The sequence below is a fragment of the Gavialis gangeticus genome, unplaced genomic scaffold (assembly GCF_001723915.1).
Source record: "Gavialis gangeticus isolate Ggan-Ray unplaced genomic scaffold, GavGan_comp1, whole genome shotgun sequence".
NCBI lineage: Eukaryota > Metazoa > Chordata > Crocodylia > Gavialidae > Gavialis > Gavialis gangeticus.
The window spans coordinates 9,613,942-9,638,630 of NW_017729004.1; the positions used below are offsets into that span (position 1 = coordinate 9,613,942).

General features: G+C 46.5%; 1 protein-coding gene across 1 annotated transcript in view; it reads left to right on the top strand.

Moving 5' to 3' along the window:
- Positions 1 to 1,476: 1,476 nt before the first annotated feature.
- Positions 1,477 to 24,689, top strand: part of CRHR2 (corticotropin releasing hormone receptor 2) — a 251,210-nt gene continuing 227,997 nt past the window's right edge. Inside the window, exons 1-2 of the mRNA XM_019508079.1 lie at positions 1,477 to 1,789; positions 1,936 to 2,055. Coding sequence (XP_019363624.1) covers positions 1,672 to 1,789; positions 1,936 to 2,055 — 238 coding nt within the window. The 5' untranslated portion in view covers positions 1,477 to 1,671. The remainder of the gene's footprint in view (positions 1,790 to 1,935; positions 2,056 to 24,689) is intronic.

Here is a 24,689-nt window from a genome sequence, read left to right on the forward strand (position 1 = left end):
TCCCCCCCCCCCCCCCCCCCCCAAAAAAAAAAAATGTGAATGGTCCTGTTTTTATCCTGATGCAGAATGGGAACATTTGTGAAATCTTGCAAACAGATGGGAGAACATGTTCCCGCCTGGCTTTACTTCCAGTATGTTGTATCAGCCCATTGCCTTTATAACCTAGCAACTTGCTTCTCACCTGCCTTTCATTTCCATCCCTTTCTTGGACTGTGACACTTCTTTAAGGAGAACGAAGGGGACGAAGCCCTGCAATCTTGAGCAGGAGCGGAGGGAGGGTTCGGGCAGAGGGAAGGGAATGGGGGTCTCACTGAAAATATGCTGTATTGTTTTGGAGGGGTTTAGTCTTAACACAGGGCAAGAGCAGAAGAGTTGGGACCTCTGCACACTCTGAAGATGAGCAGCAAGCCAATGCAATACATTGTGTTCATAGTTCATGTGCTGCTTTTTCCTGGGGCGGCTGCATTTTCATTTCTGCGCTCATGTCAGATGGACATAGCCTGTCGCATGCCAATCTGCCTCTTATCTCTGAATCCCTTGTCCCAGTAATTAGACTTCCAAGCCCACCTGCCCAAATGCCTGATCTAAGACTTCTCCTGACTTCATACAGTTTAAATCTAGAAGGGATCATTGTTCTGGATGGCAGACTTTCATGCATTACCCTGTATGAAGCCCAGTAATCTGTGTCTGAGTTAAATGCATCCAACTTCTGGCCCTTTGGCACCTCTGCCTTCACCTCTCTTTTTTCTGCCTCCTCCCAGAGCTGGATCAACCCTTTAGTGGGCCCTAGGCGAACAACCTCGTGGCCCCCCAGCTGAAAATGAAATTTTTACTTCACTTTTTTTCACTCAATACGCATGTAAAATAAGCACAACTGGGTCCCTTCTTCACTTAGGGCCCTCGGCATGTGCCTGGTTTGCCTATGCTGTCATCCGGCCCTGCCTCCTCCCCAGCCTTTTCTTGATCCTTTTCACCCCGATACTTCCAAATCCACCCCCTGCCAACAGCTCTTCGCTCCTGCCCCTCCAGGCCTGCTGCTAATCCAGCCTTTCCACAACCTCTCCAGGCCACCCCCGGAGCATCTCAGCCTGTGCACCCTGTGCCCAGTCTGCAGCGCCGGGCAGGGGTTGCTTTGCTCCCAGGTAAGCGAAGGTGTTTCAGTTCATCCTGGCACTTTCCTTTGGAGTTTTCCTCCTTGCTTTCGTCTGCATTAACTAGTCTTGCAGCAGGGAAGGTAATCAAGGCAATCACAGCTGATGATCTACGGCGGAGGGGGAGGGTGGATGCGAAGGGCTGTGGATGGGAAGAGGAGCTTGGATTGCTGCTGGACTGGGTGAGAGGAAGACGGGGTTGGGGGGAGCCAGCTGAGAAAGGCAAGCCCCTTACTCTGTGCTTGCCACTATCCTATTGGTTACTGGGCGGCTGTTTTAAAGGAGACGCGCTCAGAGGATTTCACTGCACAGGCAGACACAGGATTGCAGCCCACACACCCACACGGCAGCTCACAGAGAGAGAGAGAGAGAGAGAGAGCCTCACACATGAGTGCAGAGTGTCTCCGATTTTGATTGGTTTTTTTTTAATCCCCACCCCCCCGACAAAGAGGAATAAAGCAGAGAAAGAACCCAGAGAAGGAGCAAGGCCGATCACATCCCCACAGCCCCCAGGGGAATAATGGATGTGACCATATCTCAGTTCATCATAGACGAATTTGATGCTAACTGCAGCCTGCTGGACCATTTGCAGGATACTTTTTTTGAGAGTTCCTCTGTCCCCTTCCTGGGCTTTGATGGTAGGAGGGGATGGGGATGGGGAGGGAGGTTGGAAAAGACTGTGGGTTAAACAGTTTTTTTAAAATCCCACTCTGCTTTGTGATGTAGGTGATGTCTCTTCAGGCTCACTCAGTCGCTTCTCTCGTTTTTCTCTTTTCCTGCGAAGGTCCCTATTGCAATGCCACCACGGATCAGATCGGGACCTGCTGGCCCAAGACCGCGGCTGGGGAACTGGTGGAGAGACCCTGCCCGGAGTTCTTCAACGGGATCAAATACAACACCACCCGTAAGTGCAGGCTGCCTGGGAGCCTCCCCAGGGCTGGGAGATGAATGCTTTTTTGTGCACACCAAACCAGTATAAAAACACAGTTTCTTAAGTGTTCGGCTGGGAATCAGCATGTCTCCCACACTCTGAAGGATGCATGCACATTCCTGTCTCAAGTGGGACAGATTTAGCAGGGGCTTGGCCTTTTGTACACTGATTTGTCCTATTTCTCAGCCCGTGAAATTAAACAACCCGGCTAAATTTCTTTCTCTACAAGGGTGTGTGTTTGAGTGCTTGTGACTTCAGTTGAATAGGGCATCTCTCTGGCTTGTCCAGCCCTCCCGGGGGTATGTTGGGGAAGTACCCATCTTCTGAAGAGGGGGTGATGTCTGTCTGAGCTGGGGGTTAGACTGGACTGAACCGTGCTGAAGTTTTTCTCTAGTCAGAGGGGACTGAATCCACTGAATAACTTCCCTGCAGTTTGCTGATGAACCAGGCATAGCTGCCACATCAGTAACTCAGATTGAAGCTGCACTAGCTTTCCACAAGGCAGATTAAAAAAGACACATATCCACCAGAGCAGCATCGTGCAGCCCCATGCGTTTCTTAAAAATTGTTTGCAGGTGGCTATAAAAGGAGCGCTGTATTTTTATAAGTGATAGTGAGTCACCAGCCCACATTTCAGATGGGGCTATAATCACGCTGGGGATGCAGGCATTCATTTCCTGTTGGATTTGTCAATATTGCTGAATCCTTTTAGGAGATTACCAAGTAGCACCCATGCAAACTCCAGGCGTGCACCGGGCATTATCAAGCGTTCATTTTTCACGCTGCATTCATACGGATTGCTGTATATTTGGAAGTCCCCCTTGGGTCTACAGGCTCAGGGTCAGCTTCGCTGGGATGTTTCCGTCCTGTTTGTGTGGACGGGATTTCAGTCAACCCGGTGTCCCTTAGATTGTGATTTTTAACTTGCTGGAGGTGGTTTTCTTTGCTCCTTTTGCACTCCTGGCCAGACTTCCAAATAGCAGGAGCACTTGGGATCCCCTGTGGAAAACAAAGGGAGCTGCTGGAGGCCAGACCCTCCCGAAAATGTGCGCCTCCCGATCCTACAAAGCTTCCAAGGGGCAAAAACCTCCTTGTAAAGCCTGTGATTTGTTTGCTCAGGTGCAAACTGCAGGGTCAGCCCCTCCGCACCCATTCTGTGAACAGTGCTGTCTGCAGCGGCATGGTCTATGCCCAGCTACAGGCCAGATTCTGCTGTCTTGACCCGCACCGAACGGCCTGTTCCTATTTGAGAGGGATGGAAAGATTTCAGGAACAAGGCATGACTCGGCCAGAGTGAAAGTGCCTGAATGCTGGTCGAAACGAGGCGCTGGTCTGCACGGTGGAAGAGCATGGGTCTGAGAACAGGGAACGTTCATTTTCTGTAATTTCCCTTGGTGGGAGGTGGATCTCATGGACTTTCAGCATTTCTGCTACTCGTTTACATACTGCTGTATGAGGATGAAAGAAATATGTTGTGATTATTACCTAGCTGAATCTGAAACAAATTGGATTCTTTACTAAGGGAGTCTTTCAAAGAAGACAAATTCGAGGGATGCTAAATGAATTTCCTGTGCGCAGACAAAAAGACCTAAATCTTTCAGCTGAGGCTGATGATCTCCATAATATTTCATAGCTAATTTCAAATGCATTTATTTTCCTGAATAACATCGAATGGTGATTACTTAATAGTTGTCTTGGCTTAGTCCTAAATCTTCTTGAAATTTTCTGCTCTAAAAACTATGGCACAATTACTTTGTCAGACAATTAGTTCTGTACTATTTCCAGGATATTATGCTCATGAATGAACAGGGCTCAGCTGAACGGGAACATGAAAATCTGGTTGACATAGCCTGGTTAAATGAATCACTCATGTTCCCTCTTAAAAGTGTATTGAAAAATATATACGTTAGAAAAGGGTATGGATGCATGTAATTCATTACGAGTATGTTTGCACCATTGGTTAGTGCTGTATAGAAGTGTTAGGTTCATAGATTGATCGATTGCTAGGGGATGGAAGGGACCTTGTAGATCATCAGGTCCAGTCCCCCTGCAACTGCTTCCAGCATTTGACTCCAGACAAATTATCAGTAGATGTATTGGATGATTTCCTTCTTTGGTGCATTTTATCTATGGACTGGCTCTTTCAGACTCTTCCTTACACGAGCAAAGTATTGAATGATTTATCCTGGGTTTAAGACACCTTGTAAAATCAGCTGCCTAACACCAGTTATTTCCCAATAAATGTCTATCAATAGCAGGAATTGCTTGTTAACTAGTCTAATACAGATGAGATTTTAATACAGAGATGCAATTACTTCTGCAATTTGAAAGGCATGGCAATGGATACAGTAAGAGCGTTTCTGATATTCAGAGAAACCCATCTGCTCCCACTGTTTGGCTACTTTCACTTGTGATGTTTCACTTAGTTTATTAAATTATTGAGACACCATTTGTAGCAAGTCCCAATCTGTCTTGAAGCAGATTGTGTACATAATGCAAACAGTAAAATAAGCACAGTACACTGAAAATAAACAGTAACTAGATCTCACGAATGACAGAGGCATATAACCTGACCATAAAACCAAGGGTTGTTGTAATGATCCCTCGGATCAACACGAGAGATTTCTGCCCAAGAACACTTGGTACAACTCCAAAACCTCTTTTCTGTTTGGGGGGGGAAATATCGTAGGGATGTTTCGGAGGCATAGATGGAAATGAGAAGAACAAGAGTTGGATGATGTTTTTTAGCTTGTGCTGGCGTACTCTTATCCCATTCTGGATCAAAAATGTTCTTCTGCTTAATTTAGGTGTTTATGCTCCTTTTGTATACGGCTTCTTGACATGAAGATGGAAGATTCTTGGTCACTGATTTTGAGAGCAGCTACTCTTTAGGGACCGTTGCATTTTGTCATGTGTTACTGGATGTCTGTAAATACTGTATCTGGAATTAAATGGCCAAAGCTATTGAGCCTTGGTCTTCTTGGCCCTGTGGGCAAGATCCTTGATTTTCACCAATCGTTGTAGCTTCATTAGTTGTGGTGGAACTATACCAACTTGCACCTACTGAGCATTTGGCCCTGTGACTCAACTGAGTTTCAAAGGAGTTATGCAAGGGCTTAGTTTGAACCAGGAGTTGTATTTATCGCCAAAAGAAAGACCGCACAGGAAATAGAAACACGCCATTGTCAGACCTCCAATGCAGAGTCCATGTTCTCCTATCCTGTTGCCTCCGTTTAGATATGCCTAATGCAAAACCGCACATACTCAGGCTGGAAAGTGCAGTAAAAATCTTAACTTTCCCAGCAGAACTAAATGGAAAAATATTAAAGGCAAGGGATGAAAACTGAAGAGTCAATGCACAAAGACATCCATCAGCGACTATCAGAGAGCTTGTAGAAGCAATTCAAATCCTGTCCTGTGAGTTGTCCGGGAAGGGTTCAGTGACCGCCAACTCTCCAGTGCTTAGGGAAGGTGGCAGGTCTCCGAGTGCTAGATTTCCCCCTAGGTGCTTCAGCAAGTGAAGGCACATTCACAGATACACATCTGCTCACCCTTCAGTCCAATTTGCCAGTATGGACAAACAGAAGACCTCTTGCTATTTGGCTAGGTTTTTGAAAACTGAAGCTGTTGAGTGTCCAGCCTATGCTTTTCATACACCAAAAACTTTTGGATCATTTGTAGAAAAATAAAGGCAAAAAAGGCAAATGAAATCCTGAGAAATGTGTGTCTGTGCAGGCGTGTGTGTTATAACCCATGTTGGGCTTGAGAGACCGGTATTATAGAGGCTCTTTGGATTTGGTCTTGCTTTTACTTTTTTTTTTTTTTTTTGGTTTCCATATTTAGTTTGGAAAAGATGTTAATTCACTTCATAAAGTCCTTGATTAGCTGCAAAGTTTGATGAATTCAGCCAATTGACAATAATGAGCCGCCTCTTTCTGTCTTCTGTAATAATGATCATGCATACATACATATATATAGTGTGCATTATGGACATTAGGCAAATAATTTGGCCTGTTCCTATCTCTTTGTGTCTCATACACACGGCTCTTTGCCTTGGGAAGCTATAGATTCATTACCATTATTGTGTGCCTTAAGCGTTTCTGGTAGGTGCTGAGTTGAGCAGCCTGTGTATCCTGGTGGAAGTGCTCCAACTTCCTTAACTCTCTTCTGTGATACTTGATTGTGGCCCAGCAGCCAGGACCTCCATATCCTGTAAATAAAACGCTGGAAAAGCTAATGACACTAGCATTGGCGTGGGATGGTGCAAGATGCTTGCTGCAGGCAACTTGTTTCTGAGCAAAAATTACTTCATCCATTACAGCTGTGTGAACTGGCTTCACGTTCCAGAGAGAGTTTCCTCTGCTGCTTTTTGACTTCACCTTGACCAGAGATGAGTAAGCTCGTGTGTGCAGAGGGAGGAGGGGAGGAAAAAAATAGAAAACCGAGAGTTATTTCCCCTTTTTTTAGAGGGGAAAAAAAAGAGAGTGCATTGTTTAAAAGGGCAAAAGAAACTCACTGGGATGATTTTCATTACATAAGCAATGGGCTTTAATGGGAACACATCTTTGATGCTTTTCTTTCTGATTAAGAATTGATGAAAAGGTTTCAGGAGTGTGGGTTGTAATTTTGGGTATAAAGTCAGGACTCTGGTAAGAAATCATCCATCTCGTAGCCATGCTTATACTATAGAGCAGAGGTTCCCAACCCCCAGGTCGTGGCCTGGCACTGGGCCGCGGTGGATTGGCTGCTGGGTCGTGGCATGAGCCCCCCGCTTGGACCCCTGTCTGTCTGCCTGCAAGAGCGGCTTCTGGTGTTAAAGCTGTGCGGCAAGGCAGCTGGCTCTGCGTGCCCTGTCCTGCTCCTGCCGGGCCACGGTATAAAAACGTTGGGAACCACTGCTATAGAGTACATGTTCCCGTAATTACAGAACCGTTTATTTTATAAAAGGCTAGCCTGAAGACTGCATTATTATTTGCATTTCTGTTCCCACCACCTACCGATAGCCTGAATGAACCACTCTTATTGACTAGGTGTGCTTGGCTGTCTAGGCAAGAGGTTGGTTTGTTGCTCTGGAACAGGTTTTTCTGGAAAGCCAAACTACTTTCAGTAAGAGATTTCAAATGTTGTTCTGCTAGCATCCTTCTTTATCAGGCAGAGAGGTGGAAGGCCTCTCAGCACTGTCTTGATAGACAGGATGACAAGAGGGCACAGCATGGAGCTGGGATGCTGCATGCAATGGAGGAAGAGAAGGCAAGAAAAATGGCAGTCTGCCCAATCCACTTAAAGGGCTTTTCATTTTTGTTTAAAGTGGGTTTATTGAGAGAAGGAGCAAGGAGAGTGGATGATAAAGAATTGTGTTTGGCAGCAAAGCACATAAGTACCACTCTGTGCCCATCAAAGTAAGTGCAACCACTGGACATAAAATAGTTCTGCAGAGCTCTGATGTAATCCATCTTTCCCTCTCTTCTTCCTGTGACATAGACTATCCAGACGGATTTTTTCATTGGAGTTTTAAAGGAAGGGGAAGGAGCTGGGCTGCCGTAAATGACATCAATGTCAAGCAAACCTATGTAGGGCTTTCCTTGTATTAGAAGGATACAAGTATCCTGGGCTTAACCAGAAGAACCATGTTGTTGGCTCTATGGACTAATGAGTTTTCCTTGTGACTCCAGGAGTCTCTAGGAGTCTGGAGAGAGGAGGATGAAGGTGGTGGGAGGGTAAATGGAACAGGTAGATATTGGGATGGGGTTAGGTTCATTGGTGGTGCTATGAATTGGGAGTTAATCCCCTGAAGCAAGAGGAGCTGGTGTTGAACTGGCATGGGAGGAGGATCAGGGGCCCATAATGGGATGTTTTTAAGGACACCACAGTCCAGCCGTCTGGCCACTGCACTTCCCAGCTAAGTAAGGGCAGCTGATAAGGATGGAAAATGGAGCTTCTGTCATCCACCTAGCACCCATGCAAAGCGGTCATAGTTCAACCCGATGCAAAGGTTGTAGGAAGAAACTAAGTAGAAGGGACAAAGGAGATGGTACGAGGCAGAGGAGAAGCATTGGTAAGCAGGAGTCTGGAGAGAGGAGGATGAAGGTGGTGGGATTCATGAACGAAGGCAGAAGGTGACCAGCTCCTCAGCTGCAGTCAGTCAGCTTGACTTCAGTGGAGTCATGTCCAGCATGCAGACATCGCCTTTGACCAGCTCTTTGCTGGCTCCGACCAGGCGGTTCCATACATGTGTTGGTATGGGGCTCTTTGCGTTCATGCACAAACATTGGATACTCTTTTCTTTTCTTGTTTTTCTTCCCATGTTTTCTTTTTGTTTTCTTCCTTTCTTCTTTGTGAAACCTAATTTTTCTAAATTACACTCGGGTGATGTTGCAGCCTCAAAAGGGCAGGTTAGAAACAGTGTGGGAAAAGTGTAATGAAAATAACCAATCTTCTGCGCTCGCTCTATCATCACACTTTGAAACGTGTAATCTCTCCGTCAAGTGTAGAGCCGCAATCAATTGCAGGTGGTACAGTAAGATGATTATTAATACTATTTCAGTCATTTTTCTGACTTTTTTTTTTCTCTAGCTAATTGAATGTTAATTGGTGTTTTGCTTCTTCACATGTTAGCTTGTTAGGTGGCTTTTTTGTGTGCTGATGCAGGGCTGGGGCGTTCTTTTGTGCTGACTCTGCAAGTCTTCGAAAACCAAGAGCTGAACCTGTGGTTCTGATTCGGGTGTGACGTGCTGGATGCAGCCAGATGAGCAGGAACATCTGTTTTCTTGGGGACAAGTAGCACCGGCACACCTTGTGCCACTGCTGCTTGTCCCTGGGGAACGCCCGTGCCACACGTGCTCTGGCATGCGGCTGGTTACCCCAGGAGGGCTGGGGGCTTTGGGGACAGCAACAGTGCTGGCCCCAACAGCTTCTGTGAGGTCCTGCATCAGGAAGCCGGAGTGTGGCTCTGGCAGGCCAGGCTCCGGTTTTAGGCACGCACACTGCTGCCACATGCCACCCTGCTGCTTTTTGGCCCGGGTTTTTTTTTTTTGACTCTGAGATTTCCCGGGGGTCAAACCCCTCCCCCCCATGCCGCAAAGTAGCAGTGTGGGGAATGCCTGCATGTGCAGTGTGCATGCTCATCTGGACGAGCCCACCGTGTCGCTCTTTGGTGGAGCATCTGTTAATCTTCAGAGGAGATTTCCTAGTGATGTGTTGCCAGGTAGATCAGCCCCAGGCAGCTTTCAGTTTTTTGGAGGCCTCTAAGATCGACTCCATTCGGTTACAGCGGCAGCAGCCCTGCGCACTTCCCTGCACCCTTTATACTTGACTCAACTCTTTGTTAGTTGCAAACACTTAGAACCAGAGCAGAGAGCAACCAAGAAATCAGGGGGATGGGAGTGGTGGGAAGAGCCGTTCCATTGTCTGCTCCGGGGTTAGGGTGTATCCCCATTGGCACACCCAGGATTTTGTGAAGGGGGTGCAGGAGCAGCGAGTGGCTCTGCTAGGGTGGCTGCCTCCGTGATCCCAGCATTGCACAGAGCTTTCCGCTAGCAATCTGCTTCATTTTCTTTGTTATCCTGCCTTGTGATTAGTTTTCCGCGTAACCAAGCACTTTCCTCGGAGGAAAGCTTTGGAATCGAGCTGATTCAGGAGAGAGCCATCGGCTTCTTGCATGTTGCAGCCCGTGTCTGGACCTCCATTATATCCGGGTAGTGATCCTACATCTGCAATTTCCCTATTTGGCCACGAGGTGTCACTTAAAGTGCAGCTAAAATAGGTCTCCCAGGGCCAAATTCATCCACGATTTCAGCAGTGGCATAAATTACATGTAGTGGCATAAAAGTGGGTCAGGAAATGTATACTTCTCATCATGCTGTGCTTGAACTCCTACACCTGCTGCTTCTGCCATTCACACTCCTGTTGCAAAGGAGGGACAAAGGCAGCATGGAGGCTGATTATGCAGCCAAGTCAAAGTGGGAAGTGGGTAGAGAGAGAGGAGAGGAGGACCTGGAAGCAGCTGGGGACGTGACCCTGCTCTTGTACTCCTTCAGCTCCCGGGAGCTGCTTCTCACTGAAGTTTTATAAATTATACCAAGTCCCAGAAAAGGCTTTTAGCTATGGGGTCACAGAATAAGCCTGACAGAATAAGACAGAGATGGGGCAAAAGACCGGATGCTTATGATGCACTTGCAGGGGTAGCTGTACTTTGGTGTCAAGCTGGCAGGGGCCACAGCACCAAGCAAAACATAGTTCAGTCCGGTTAGGAACATCCCAAGGAAGAGCTTTGTGACACCAAATCTGTTGACCTCAGACGGATACTGGAAGACCTTCCTGTTCCTTTTGTTTTTCTTCCCTTTCTTTTACCTACATTTCTGGAGATAGGAGGAGACCCAGAATAAGAGTTCACATTTGTGGGGATGACGGTGTTGGGGCCATTTAAGGCCCTGAATAAATCACACTGCTGTCCAGCTGGGGTGTCCTTCTTGCACTAATGAATATGTCAAAGGTGCTGAAAGCCCCTGAAAATCACTGCCACCCTGTCATCATACACCTCATGGATTACAGATGGAAATCCTGTTCGCTCAACCGTTCCCTCTCAAGTCTGTCTCATTTGCTTCCTCCTCTTGGCTACTTCTGCATTGGGATCGGGGAACAGAGACTGATTCCAGAGTTAATTAACCCGTAGCTTGCATTTTCATCAAACAAGCTGCATGACCAGTACTAGCTAGACCCAAGAGCGGGACTCTAGAGGCGAGATGATCTGTGGGCCTTGTGTGGACTGGGAATAAAACCTGTCCCTCTGATGGGAGGGAGAGAGGCCTTTAGCGAAAGGCCCATGCCCTAATCTAACCTCTAGCAGGACTCCTGTGGGGAGGGAAGAGAAGAAAACCTCCTCTGTGGGTTTCATCTGGCACCAAGTGTCTCATCCAGATTTTTGCTTTGTTTGGGCTCTTTCAATCAACCTGCTGTCAGTTGTTAATGTCCTACTGATGCTCTATTTCTGTCTCCCCCGCGGGCTGGTAGGGTTATTTCTTCATGAAAGTCACTCTGAAGAGCAGAAAATCCCAGTCACGTCGTCATTAGATATTCCCAGTCTCTGTGAAAACCCTTCCTATTTATGGGCCACGACCAAACGTGGGGTCTGACCCTGGGGTCTGTGCTCAGAGGACAGAGAGGGGGAATTTAAGGGGTCCTCCTTGGGATGTCAAGTCCAGTGTTGGAGTGACTGGGGCAGCCCCTGTGCGGCTTGCTTCTCTCGAGTCGGACAGAGCTGCCAGGATAAGAAACCCTCACACCGAGGGGCTGAGTCCTTGGGGAGGCTCCTCTCCTCCCCTGATCTCTGCTGCCCTCCTAAATTCACATGAAGCAGGTATGCTATAGCCCCTGCCAAAGAGTGTCGGTTGTAAAGATGTGAGAGGGAAGCAGAGGATTAAACCATCTTCCCTACAGTCCATGCCCTTATCATCTTTTATCAGCTGCCAGGATCTTGTCTAACAAGAGCGACCCGCAGTGCGGATTGAAGCAGAGGATTTTGTTCTCGGATGGATCCAGTCTCTTCTGCCTTATTTGAGGAGGCGGATAGGTTTGCAACTGCCATACAAAACCCATCATCCTGCCCTACCATTTGGCCCCTCGGTGTTTCTTGCACTGGCATGCCTCCGTTCTCCATCCTGTCTCCAGCTGTGTTATAAACCAGGCTTCCTCTCCTCCTAGCTAATCTTTGGCCCTTGGGGAGACCAAACATCCCTCCTACTTTCTCGCTGGGTAAGCGGAGACACCTGTCGGCTGAGCACAGCACGCTCATCTAACCATTGCCTTGTCCATTCCCTGTTCACCCATGAACCGTGTCGAAATCAGCCCAGGGAGCTCTCCAAGACAGGGCCTCTCTGCTGATTTCTGCAGTGCAGCACCCAGGGTGGTGACATCTGATGGATGCCTGAGACACAAATGCCACGCAGATAATAAATCAGGGGCTTGCTTTCCATCAGAATAAATCCACCTGACCGAGAGCAGTTTATCTTCAGCGTTGACCTATGCTTTGCTGGGTGCCATGTCTTAGATTGTCTTGGCTGCCCATGTCTGGAGGTGCAGGCGTAGGCAAGTATCCCAGAGGGAAGGGCTGACAAGCTTGCAACAGCCTGTCTCATGGAGTGGGTTTTGGGGGAGCATTTTGTACCTTAAGGAGGCCTTGGCTTTACATGCAATTTGCCATCCGCATTGCTACCTGCAGCCATGTGTAGGGTGAAGCAAGCCAGATATTCCTCCTAGTATGGGGAAGTCAGTGAAAATGACTGTATCCAGTGGAAACTGCAGAGGGGGGGCTGTTATTTATAGTAAGCTGAACAGAGTGCTTTTTGCAATTCAACTCTCTCTTTTTTTTTTTTTTTTGCCGTACAAGTCCAATTTAATTCCTATATGCTGTTATTATGTATGAATTCCGTATTCCTTCGCTCGGGACAAATTACTATAATCTGCTGAAATTTGGACCGACTGCCTCCTATGCGGTGATGGCAATTAAAGAAGGAGCCAGATTTTGCTCTTGAGTTTTTACTGAACCTGTGTAAATGCAGAACAAATCCACTCAAGACAATGGAAGCAGCCCTGGATTTACAGGGGTAAGGCTGAGCTCAGAATAAAGCCCTGGGCATCTGTGATCGAAATTGCTGTTCCTGATTGAACGCTGCGTCCTCACCCTAGACAATAAGTTAGATCAGTTTTTGCAATCGCATATGGGCTCAAAGATCAAAGGGAGCTGAGGCAGGATAATTTCTCTGGTGGGAGAGTAAATACGCTGGGGAGAGATAACACAGCTGAGAGGGAAGATTGGCTCCTTCTGAAAGTCCACGGACAGCTCAGGAAGCCTGAGGATTATTGAAGGAACAATGAAGGACAATGAAGGGAAACAGGGAAAATGAGGATGAAGACCTGACATCTTGATGAGGCCAAAAGTATGTTTCAGCACCATGAAACAGATCTAATTAATATGTATTAAGAATGGAAAGTGATGCAAAAGGCAGAAATGAACCCAAAAAGGCTGACTGGCATTTTATCCTTTACTTCAGAGTCCTGACGAAAAAGATCACACCTACAGTTGGGGGAATATGTGCATGCATTACATTACAAACTCCGGTCACAGATCTGTGCCCGGTGCTGTACAACCACAGAAGAAAACATGGGTCCCTGCCCTCAAGAATTACTATCTCAGCACAAGCTGAGGATACAGTGAGATGATATTAGTCAGCGTGATGAGCAATGATCACGGGATAGTAGGTGATGACAAGATACTGTCTTTGCTCAAATACTGTGGGCAGCAACAGGGCAGGGAGGTAGTGGGGAGGGAGAGCCATAGGGACCGAGTGCATTCACCTGTGGGGTTCTTGTAGCTAGATCTTCTTGGACCAACTGCATTTTATTTGTCTAAAGTGTTTTACCCCAGGTGAGATGAATGTGTCTCCTGTCTCTCCATAGGTATGCAGTTGGCTGGTTGTGGCTTCTGGGACTAGTGTGATGTTCTTCTTAGCAGGGTGGGCTCTCAGCTCCCTGGCCCCTGGGATTCAGGAATCGACACTAGCCTGATGTTGGATGCCTCTGTCGCTGGGTGGCTGATCCCTAAGGCAGGAAGGTCTGACCTTGGGTACAAGCTTAGCTGGGTGCTAACAGGACATGACCCCCATGGCTGTGGGCAGTGGGGAACCTGGCACGTCCTTAGAGTCAATGTGAGTTTGCTGAAGTCCTCCACCCAGCCTTGCAGACTTTTAGTGACTTCATCACTGTGGGTGCATCTACAAACGCGCTTTACTCTGGAGTTGACTAATTAGCTCCGCAGCAAAGCGTCACTACCTACGTGTGTGTCCATATTAGGGTCATAGATTGCATCGATTTCTAGGGTCGGAAGGGACCTGGTAGAAATCTATGAAATTAATTAACTCCACCGTAAGATAGTAATGTCAGGGACATACTGTCCAATGGTGGACTACTTGACTCCTCTGAAATGGACATGTAGATGGTGACCGGGGCTGGATGGGGCATGCGGGTGCTACAGTCTGGGGGCTGCCTACCGGCTAGCCCCACACGAGCACCCTTGTGTCTGAGCGAGCCCCTCTGCTGCCCGCTGCCGCCACCCGGAGCTGGGGGCTGACCCTCCAGCCAGCCCAGGGCTGCTCCACCCCAGCTCAAATTGCTGCGATCCCTGGCACACGTGTGAACACTGTGGCCAGGAACAGCTCACTCCAGCACAACCTGTGCCAGAGTTCATCGCATCAGGGTATTTGCATGTGTAGATGCACCGTCCGATTGGTTTTCCTCACTAACACTGTTCTGTGCTCTGTGAAAGCCAGGGCCACTCATTTAAAGTGTCTAGATCTATCCAAATAGATACAGCCTGGGTTAAAGGCAAGAGGTCATCTAATTTGACCTCTTGTCTATGCCAAGCCATTGCTGTTTGAGCCCGACAGCTTGTGTTTGTCTAATGCACACCTTGCATTCATTCCCTGCATCAGTGAATGCTGTCAGAGACCTTACAGAGTGTGACTTAGTACAGCTAATAAAGCCTTGTTTTAAACTCCAAATAAGTTGGGAAGAACATAAGAGCTTCTGGGTCCTGTAGCAAGCTTTCCAGGAGGAAGAATAGCTGATCAAGCTGCAGCTGTTACCCCCCGAATAAGCAATACTGTTTCCTAGCACAGCCGCTTTCCTGAAACAAGCTGTCTCCAATTTAACAATCAGGGTTTAAAACCAAAGTACGCTATGGCTTACCATTAAGAAGGGGGCAAGGGTCCAAGGCATAGTGTAAAAAAAAAAAGGCCCTGAGCTCTAAGCCTCCACATGCCCTTAGCTCTTCATCCTGGTCTACACTAAGCTTCCTTATCTCCATTTTTTGTTTTCTGCACTCGTTAATGCATCAAATAAAGTTCAGTTTAGCAATAATAAGAATAGCTCCACTTTTAAATGTTTGCCAAGCCTGTTAACACTTTTGCTTTATTCCGTCTATAAACAGACTGTTAGGAAAAGGCATAGTTCTGGTGAGATGGATTTGGGCGTCTGTGGGTGGAGCGTGCAGAGGACGAGCAAATGCTATTTTGGCACATTTCAGGCCATGTTGCAATATGACTATGAGCAAGAAAAATTTCGGGGCCAGAGATGGCTCAAAGCTGAACAGTTAGCTGCATCGGTTGTCTTTAGATTTGGAGGCCTGAGCAGACGTACCTTAGGGATGCCTGATTTGCAGAGGCTGGTGGTAAAACATGTTCTGAAGCATGTAGGCCCTCCTAACCTTGTTCTGCGGACTTTTGGTTAGGCTTAGACACCTGAGTAACTCCAAAAAAATTGCTCTCAGTTGCTCAGCATTTTTTGAAAATTAAAAGCTGTTTCCTGTTGCTTTTATCAGGCATCAGAGAGGCATCCAAGTGTCATCCTAGACGACAAGGCACCTAAGGGGTCCAAGAAAAACCATTAATGCATTTTTGTAATGCACCATCATCTTAATCTCAAGACAAAGGTACAAAAAGCTGAGGGAGTGGGGAGGACTCTCCCACCTTTTGCATTAATGGTTTTTCAGGGAGTAGAGCCAGGAGGCCTAGAAATGCACTTAGACACACAGGTGCCTAAGTCCCACCTCTGGGTTTAATAAGTGGAAAAGGTTCCCGCTCTGAGGAAAGCAGAATTTAGGATTGCTCAGGCCAAGCAAAGGGCCAGCAAAACCCAGCTCTTGAACGTAGGCAGGAGCTTCAGGTCTCATATCCGCGACTGCCAGGCAGGTCAGTGTCAAATCCTGGAGCTAAACCTTGAAAAAACAGGCTGAAGACTGCAGCTGGAACACCTGATTTTTGAGTTTGGGTTTTACCTGTGAAAAGTCCTGTGCTCGTCCTTTCTCTTGCCAAAGGACGGCAAATAAAACTTGCGTCTAACACTTGACAGACAGAGCAGCCATAACTTTGCTGAAGATGGACCCGGTGCTGCAGATGTCTCGTGGTAAGCACTTTATATGTCTTTGAGCTGTGGGGAAATAATAAGCGACAGTAAATTAGGGGGGAGTGGGATTTGTAAGGAGCATCTGGGCATCAGGTTGTCAGGCTTCATAATTAGCCCAAGGGAGATGCAAAGAGAATTTTTTTCCACTAATTGGGAACAATCGGTCTTGTCTGGTCTCCAAGGGTCAATCTTAACTTTTCCGCAAGAGTGCAGGCATTGACAATGTGGGATGCAGCGTGGAAGACACGTGGATGTGGAGCACAGATGAGAGAGATGGCAGGGCCAGAGAAGAAATAGCTGTTGACTTTGGCAAGGGAGACCCAGAGGAGGGGGACGAGAATTGGGATTTAGGGAAAAAAAGAAGTGAAAACCGTGCATAGAGAAAAATATTTATTAGGACTTGTAAAGATCCCAGGATGAGGGAGGGAAGAACTGGTGCAGATGTTAAGAGCAGTAAATGGCCATTTTAGGGTTAGATGTAGAAATGTAAGCTCATGAGCATGGCAGATGGGTTGTGGTTGACGTGGAAAAGTCAGAGGACTAAAGGAAAATACTGGGATTGGTACAGGGTATCTAGAGAGAGAGGAGTGGGCTCATAGGACTGCTCGAGGACAACAAAGTTGGAGGGGTTAACAAGCTGCAGGATGAGCAAAGGGAAGAGGTTGAAATCAGGGCAAGGAGGAGTCTGAAGGAAAGCATAAAGGGAGATGGAAGTGGAGCCATAAGGAAAGAGGAAGGAGCGAGAGGTGTCGAAGGACAGAGCGCGTGGGGGCCGACGGAGAAGCAGCAGCAGGCGGGCACAGCAGAGGGAAAGCAAAGGAGAAAAGCACAAGAGGTCAGGGAAGCAAGCTGTCCATTGTGCGCGGGACAATGACAGCACAATCATTGGCTTTGCAATTTCAGAACGGCAGCAGATGGGAAAGGGGAATTGTTAGCGCTGCTCCAGATATAAAGAGCGGGCGCGAGAAACGCTGTACAACATCTGAGGCGCACAGGCAGGGATAATAGACGCAATTAGCACTTGTGGCGCCGCCAAAGTCTCTGAGCAATTAATAAACAGTGCTACGTCTAAACAAACATGCCTATCGGCGAAGAGCGTGGAGCCGTGTGGTTTGGTGCTGTCACGTTTGACCATTATTACAAGTGCAAGGACTCTTGCTCCTTGAACAAAGCACCTGCTTCTTGTGCTGAAAAGTGGGGGGAGCTGCTCTTCCACTTGCCTTTGTGCTCCCTCTTTGGTATTCATGACCCACAACTTACCTGGCCTTCAAAATCATTGGTTGCCTTCGTGCACAAGGGACCTGGTGGTTGGACCCGGAGACCAGTTCATTCATTTCCAGCCCTGCCGTATGACCTTTAGACTAGCCGCTTTGCTTTTCTGTCCTTCAGCGTAACTGTCTGGGGCTTGGGATGAGCCTGAAACAGAGCTTCCAGCAGAGTCCCCAAACTTCGTTGTGTAGGGCTATCTCTACTGTGCAGTCACCTACTTCACGTGGGAATGATGGGAGAGAGACCATGACTTAGACGTGCGGGAAGTCTGGGAGCCAGGCCCACTGCCGAAGTCCTATTGCCAACCTGTGTTAGTAGGGGAGGGAGGAGATGAGCCATGTCTGCTGCTTGCCCCTCTGCTGCTGCTAGATCCAGATCCAGATCACAGTGAGCCCTGCGGTCCAGATCCAGCCCAAGTGTGAGTTTGCATCCTTGACATTAGGGTAAATGTTTACCCTACTGTATTTCCTGGGTACCTTTGATTTCAATGGCGAGTAGACAGGATAATTGTGAGTGCAGATTGTGGTTCTGCAGTCCTTTAAAATCCTTGTTTGAAGATGCCTGTAGAAGGGCAAAGCATTATGTTATGTTGAATAGCATTTCTAATTGATTGCTACCGTAGTGTCTGCAATTACCATGGTTAAAATCCTTTATTAGGAACACGCATGATTATTCCCAGGATAGTGGCATAAAAGCAACCTCCTTGGAGTGATGCTCGACTTGGGAAATACCTATTAATGTAACCCTGATCTTTATAGTTGCATGTACAAAATATACAAGCACCTGCACATCTTATCTGCACAGGTAATTAGCACAGTTGCACAATCACTGAGCTGTAGCGCCACAAATTTGCATGCCGTACCCCTGGGTGTGTGCAGATTAGCAGGACAGTTACACATGTGGTTTTGTATGTGCAAAAGTGCAAACACAGTTATTAAAACCTAGTGCTTTGGTTGTCCAGTCTGTATCCCTGCAATGCAGAATCATGCTTTCCAGTCTACTATGCTATTTGACTTCAAATATTCTGCACAGAGAAACTTTGTTTCCTCTATTGGTTACAGCAAAGACCAACTTTCCAACTACATGACTTGTAAACACACGTATACTTTCAGGGAGTAGACTGGTTTTGTGACTACTAAGATTGTTGTATTGCCATATGAGAATGATTTTTTTTTTCCAGATAAGGAAATATTGCAGAAGGAGTTAAGAGACAGAAGTCCTGCATTTTAGAGGCGCATGTAAACATTTCTATGCTAGAAAATGACAAAAGGCCCTTTCCCTTCTCTCTCCCCCTCTGTTTCTATATTGTCACTTCATTGCCAATAAATAAGTGAGCCAGACATTGTTACAGACTTTTTGGTGTATTAAAACAGCTGCAGGAGGTCCATTTTGGAGCAGTGCAGGTATCTGATGTAATGTATCCACAGATCGGAGATGCTAAAAGGCAGAAGGAAACGGTGATTGTAGGCGAAATGAAAAATAAACCCAAGTGCATGCTGAAATGTACAAAAAGCACAAGAACTGAATTTGATTTGCGGTGTGCTCAGCATGGAGGTGGGTGAGAAAAGAAGGAGGGGAGAGAATTGGGGTTTCTAAGTTGTTTACTGGCTCTGGACTAACTCTCTTATCCTTGGTGGCTGGGAGCAGATAATTACATTGATCTGACAGCTCGCTTTGAAGCTTGCACCATGATACAGCGAACTGCTTCTTAATCATCCCAAACAGCGGATTACTCATTGCCACAAAGGTCAGGGTTGAGAGGCAGGGGTCAGGTATTGCTCCTGATCTATTCCAACTGGAATTACATCCTTCCAGATGCTAACTTCATTAACGGTAATCAGAGCATAAGCTACAGAAACATCAGAGATGCCAACTGCACCTACTCCGTATAAAATTAAAAAAAAGGACAGTGTATTTATGATGACTGCCAAAGCAACTGAGCCACGTTCCTACTCTGAAATGAATAATTAGAAATAACCTTCCTTAAAGAAGAGGCCAAGGCAAAGGACAGTCAGGGCTACACTTTTGCTTGCCAGACTGTGATTTGACTTGTGTCAACTATGTCTAAAAAAGCGTCTGAAATTCTCTGAGCTTAGTTATCCATGGTTTTGTGGGCCTCACTGCTGTATGGAGGAAGCCCTGAAGGGCGTGATTTTGAAGGTGCTTAGTGAGTGGCCCATGAAACTCCTACACATTTGAGCAAAAATTGGTTGAGCAAGAGTTTCAGGGTCAGGCACCTCTCCCATCCATCCTTACTGCCTTGTACCTTATGTGATGTACGTTGCACAAGGTACAAGACAGGGAGGAGAATTGGACCGAGCCATTCATTGTATACATAATTAGGAGTGAAGTTACACATGCACCCACACACCCACCCACAAGCATGTGGTGACTGCAAAAAAGGAAACATCGGATTGAAAGCTTTCCCAAGAGTCATTTTACACGAAAAGATTTTGCTTAAACTTAGACCTGTGACAAAGAGAAGGATTCTCAGACATCTCCTTGCTCCAAGCAAACAAGGGCTATAAGTGCACAGAAACGTGCCATTTTTCTAGGCAGAGTCCAGCTCCAATAGCCCAAAGTTTTCCTGGCTCTCCAAAATGCATTCAGATGAGAATGATTCCCGGCGGTCAGGAGACCAGGCTACAACCCTCTTTCTGTTTCTGACCAGCTTGGAAGTTGTTCGGATTGATATTCCTGCTCCTGTGGGTGGCATTTGTACGACCGTGCTGCGAAGACGGGACCGGCACTAAACTGTTTCTGCCCTTGTGCAACTGTGGAGCAAAAAAGGGTCCTGGCAGAGAGCTAGCATAAACTACTTCTCTGTTATTGCTTCTGTTTCCGGAGCCGGCTGCACCTGCAAAATACAGAGCTGTGCGGAAGGGGAAGGAAGGACAGCAAGTAAAAGATTTCCCTCCCCCCCTGCCCGCTGTCACATGCTGTTTCTATCCTAGGCAGGATTTATGCCATTTTTTTTCACTGTGTTGGACTGGTGATAGAGCCAGGTTTTTGTCTCCTAGATGTAAGACCTACCTACAGCTGAGATGACATTTAACTAAGGATACAGCAGGACTGGGCTCCAGAGATGGGCTTGCAGCTTTTGTGGACCTACCCGTGTTAGCTTCACAGTAGTTAGATCAGGTACCAAAAGCAGGACACAAAAAGTCATTATTTTTGCCTGGCTTTTTCGTGGTGAACATGAAATGCAGGAGAGCCGAGATAGTTCATATCTGCGTGGTTCGCCACCCATTCAGTGAGCAATGGGGTGCTGAAGCAATTCGCCTGTTCACCACTTCAAAGGGTGGCACTTCCCTACTCAGCTCGAGCTCATCGAGGGTCTCAAGTCGATGCTTCCCATGGTTCTGCATCCTTCCCAGTTAACTCCTCATCTTCACGTGGGAATGAACCATTTAACCCTGTGAAGTATCCGGGTTCTGCTGTATTTTGTCATCTCTTTCCATCTCCGAGCGGGCAGGTGTCTGCAGCAGAAACCTAGCGCCACTGCTGCTTGGGACGACCAGAAATCCGGCTCCTTTTCTGCCATCTCGACAGAAAGACCAAAGATTCAGTGTGGAGGATTGCCTGTCATCATAATCCCTCGGCATATTAGTGAGTGTGCCCATCCTGGAGCACACCTGTTTTCTCCAAATAGAGAAGCCGAGCTCAATTCACTTCTCTTCTTTCTACCAGATTCGGAGTGGAATTTCTGTTCTCAAAATCCTGAGGCTGGGATCTGTCCTTGTTTCAGCACACCCAACTCTTTTCTCCCTTACAGTGATTTCTGTTTCCTAGTAATACTTTCGAGGTTTCCGGGCATTTCCTTTTTTTCCCATGATCTTTAGGATTCCCTGATGCTGCACCTCCTTACCAGGCACCACTGGCCTAGTTAACCCTGCTGCAAACATAAAATATGTTGTGGTTTTTTTAGCACCTGGTGCCGTAAGCTGATGATCAAGGCACGGTAAACAATTGGACCGTGCCGCTTTTGGCTTTTCATAGAGTGCTAATGCTCAGTTCACTGCTTTTGGACTCTGGCTTCTCAGTTAATGCAGCATTCATGGGTTTGCTTTTTCTGCAGTTATCCTGCATCAAACTGACCTAGCACAGATTCACAAAGTACTGGAAAGGGCATGTAGTTCATTTCTGGCTGTTGATTTTCTTTTAATTGGCTGCAACTCTTCTAAAGACGCTCCAGATATCACCGAAGGAGGCAGCTTTGCTGTGTGGACACTTATCTGAGCTAAATTTGATTGGCTGCATTTGGTTAAAGAATGAATTTAAAGAGCTCTGCCTCTCCGTTCTCTTATACAGCTCTCACAGTTGTTACTCATATATCTCATTATATGGGGATATTTATTCATTTAAATTTCCAGTATCCCCCCACCATAGGTCACTGCTGTGTGGGATATTGGAATGAGCATCTAAATATAATCCTATCTGAAGAGGAGGAAAAAATTGCAGAATACATGCAGACTATATATAAACCTGATGTATTCAAATGTTTTCACTTCAGTTGTACACGATAAGATTAAGAAGATTTAAAAAAAACCCCCAAAAATGGGGTGGGAGGGAGGGAATAAATGAATAAACTGTAATCTGACATGCCAGCACTTGCACTAATGTGATATGTGCAAACGTAGTGGAAGGTGTGTAATTTTCATAATTAAGTTTCATTTTTCAGTTGATAGATGTTTTCAAAGTGTCAAAGCAATGTGCTACTGGGATTATCGCTTTGCAGGGAGAGAGTATTACATGGAGATTAATACATAGATGTGATGGGTCACATTGCACTCTAGGTTAGATCAGTGTGAGTTCACAGTAACATCCTTGAAGCCAGTTATGCTGTTCTGGATGTGCAATAGAGTAACAGGGAATTAGACACAGACATTTTTTCTTTTAAATTCCAGAGATGTTAACCAAATATTGTTTCCTATTGTATAAAGTATCTGCTTTAGATGAAAAATAATGACACCAAATCCTGTTAACATTGTTCTTTCATTAAAAAAAAAAAAGAATGAATCTTTTTCAGTTGCATTTGATGCAAAGATTACATTTTACCATTTCTCTGAAGCCAAAAGAAAAATGCTACCTAATCCAAAACATTTTGGGTGTGATTATGAAAAAAATAATTTAGAAGGATATGAAGATGATTTTTAAGAAGATCAGTGAAAGAATGATCAGATCACATGATCTAATAATACAAAAGACAGTCAGGACCAGCCAGGCAAGAATTTAGACATTCTCAGCTATTATTTCCTTTTTTAAAAAGAAACGCACGCACACGTACTTTAATGGTTTCTTTAATAGGAACCATTCAGAAATATTGAAAGTGACGATAAAGGTGCCTGTCTTATCAATAACCCGTCACACAAGGAAAGGCTAGAAGAGCTAGGGTTATGTTGTCTGGAGAAGAGAAGGCTGAGGAGGGATTTGATAACAGTCTTCAATACCTGAAGCGTGATTACAAAGAATTTGGAGCTGACTATTCTTTGTAGCTATGGGCTAGGGACAGACGTTCTAAAAGCCTGAGCCTGAATTGATTCAATCTTTGCATGTTAGTCTAACCTGACTATGCTGAACTGGTTTGTAACTAGACAGCCATTCTCTCTGGACTGAGGAAATTCCGATGCAGTGGCTCAGGCTTGAAGCTGGGGAGCACTAGCGCAGCCCTCCCTTCCCTTCCATAGTTCTGAGCTGGGGGGGCAGGTGGCCAGGCCCCGGCAGGACTTTCTCATTAGGGAGGTCTGCCTGCACCATCCCAGGCTTTTCTCCACTGGCTGCTCAACGACTGGGAGAGTTGTCAGCCCCAAGCTAGCACTCTGAGGCAAGGTGGGGAGGGAGTGCTGTGCATGCATCTGTTGATGATACGGAGCTTTTCAATCTTCCTCCCTGCTTGTCAGACTGTCTGTAGCCAACTGCCAAGCAAGTGAGGTAGTCCAGAGCTGATAAAGGTCTTTATCATCAGGTCCATGCTGTGGGAGAGGGGAGGAAGGAATCCTTGCTTAAGCAGCAAGTGGTGAGAGGGGATGGGGAAGGAGGCACGGGGAAGCCAGCAAACCCTGCTGTGTCTGCAAGTCTGTGCTAGAGGAGCTCTGCCCAGGGAGCAGAGGGGAAGGGCCAACCCTGATGTGAAGCAGAGAGCCCTGCCCAGCCCGGAGAGCATGCCAGATTGCTGGGGGGTGTCTGGTGTAACTTAAACCAGCAAGGGGTCTGGGACAGACATTGCATAAACTGGTTTGAGCCAAATCAGTTAAGTCTGATGTTACATTCAACCAGGTTTATCTCAAGCTGGTTTCAGCCATTTTCAACCTGGTTTATGTGCACTGCACGTCTGTTCTGTTACAGGTTTAAACCAGTTTCTGATCACTTAAATCAGTTTATATGTAATGTCTGTCCCTAGCCATAGAGCACAGGACTAGGAGGAATGGTCTAAAACTGCATCAGAGGAAATTTAGGTTAGAGATTAGGAGGAGCTTTCTGACTATGCGGCTGGTCAAGCATTGGAGCGGGCTAGCTGGAGAAGTCGTGGAATCTCCATCTTTGACTGTTTTTAAGAGCATTTTAGGCAGACACTTTGCTCAGCTGGTTTTAGTCAAGGTTGATCCTGCCCTCAGCAGTGGGCTGGACTAGGTGACCTGCTGAGATCCCTTCCAACCGTAACGTCCCATCATCTGGAAAGTGCTGTGGAACATCCAAAGACATTTATATATGCAAGCAAGAGCGGGTTGATTTCAGGTTCAGGTGCAAGCTCTAGCATCTGCTGTCTTTACTTGGAGCTGTATGAAGATTTTTTTTATTGGGTACATAAGAGCTGGTGCAAAGCTCCTCTTTCCCTTCTGCATGCTCCCTTTTGCATGCAGTGACTCTGCATTCACCTTAGTGCAGAAAAATCTGCCAATTTACATTTCTTAAGATCAGATCTTTTCCTTCTAAAGCAATGAGGCCATGAAAATGGTGATCCTGGAAGCCAGACATTTCATTTGTGATTCGGTTAGAGTTTCATTATTTTCAGCATTTCCTATATGGAACACAGTGTGTGCTGGCAGAATAGAAAGGGGGATGATAGCTTGTAGAAAGACCTGGGTTTAATTTGAGAAGAAGTGGCTATCTAGATTTGAGACATTGGATGGGATCATCAAAAGGACATCGAGGCAGTTGGGCACCCCTTGAAAAATTCCAGCGTTGTTACTGCAATTAAAATCCTATGAAAACAAGGGCTTATAATAGCAAGCTAGACTGCTGGCCATTAGGGCTGTGTGAAGCTTTGGTTGCTGATTCGATTTGAAGGAGATTTGCAGCAGCCGTTGGGGCCTCTGGGAGCTTGTGGCAGAGCCCCCCATGCAGCGCAGGGCAGTGGGGGGCAGCGGTGATCACTTTTTTAA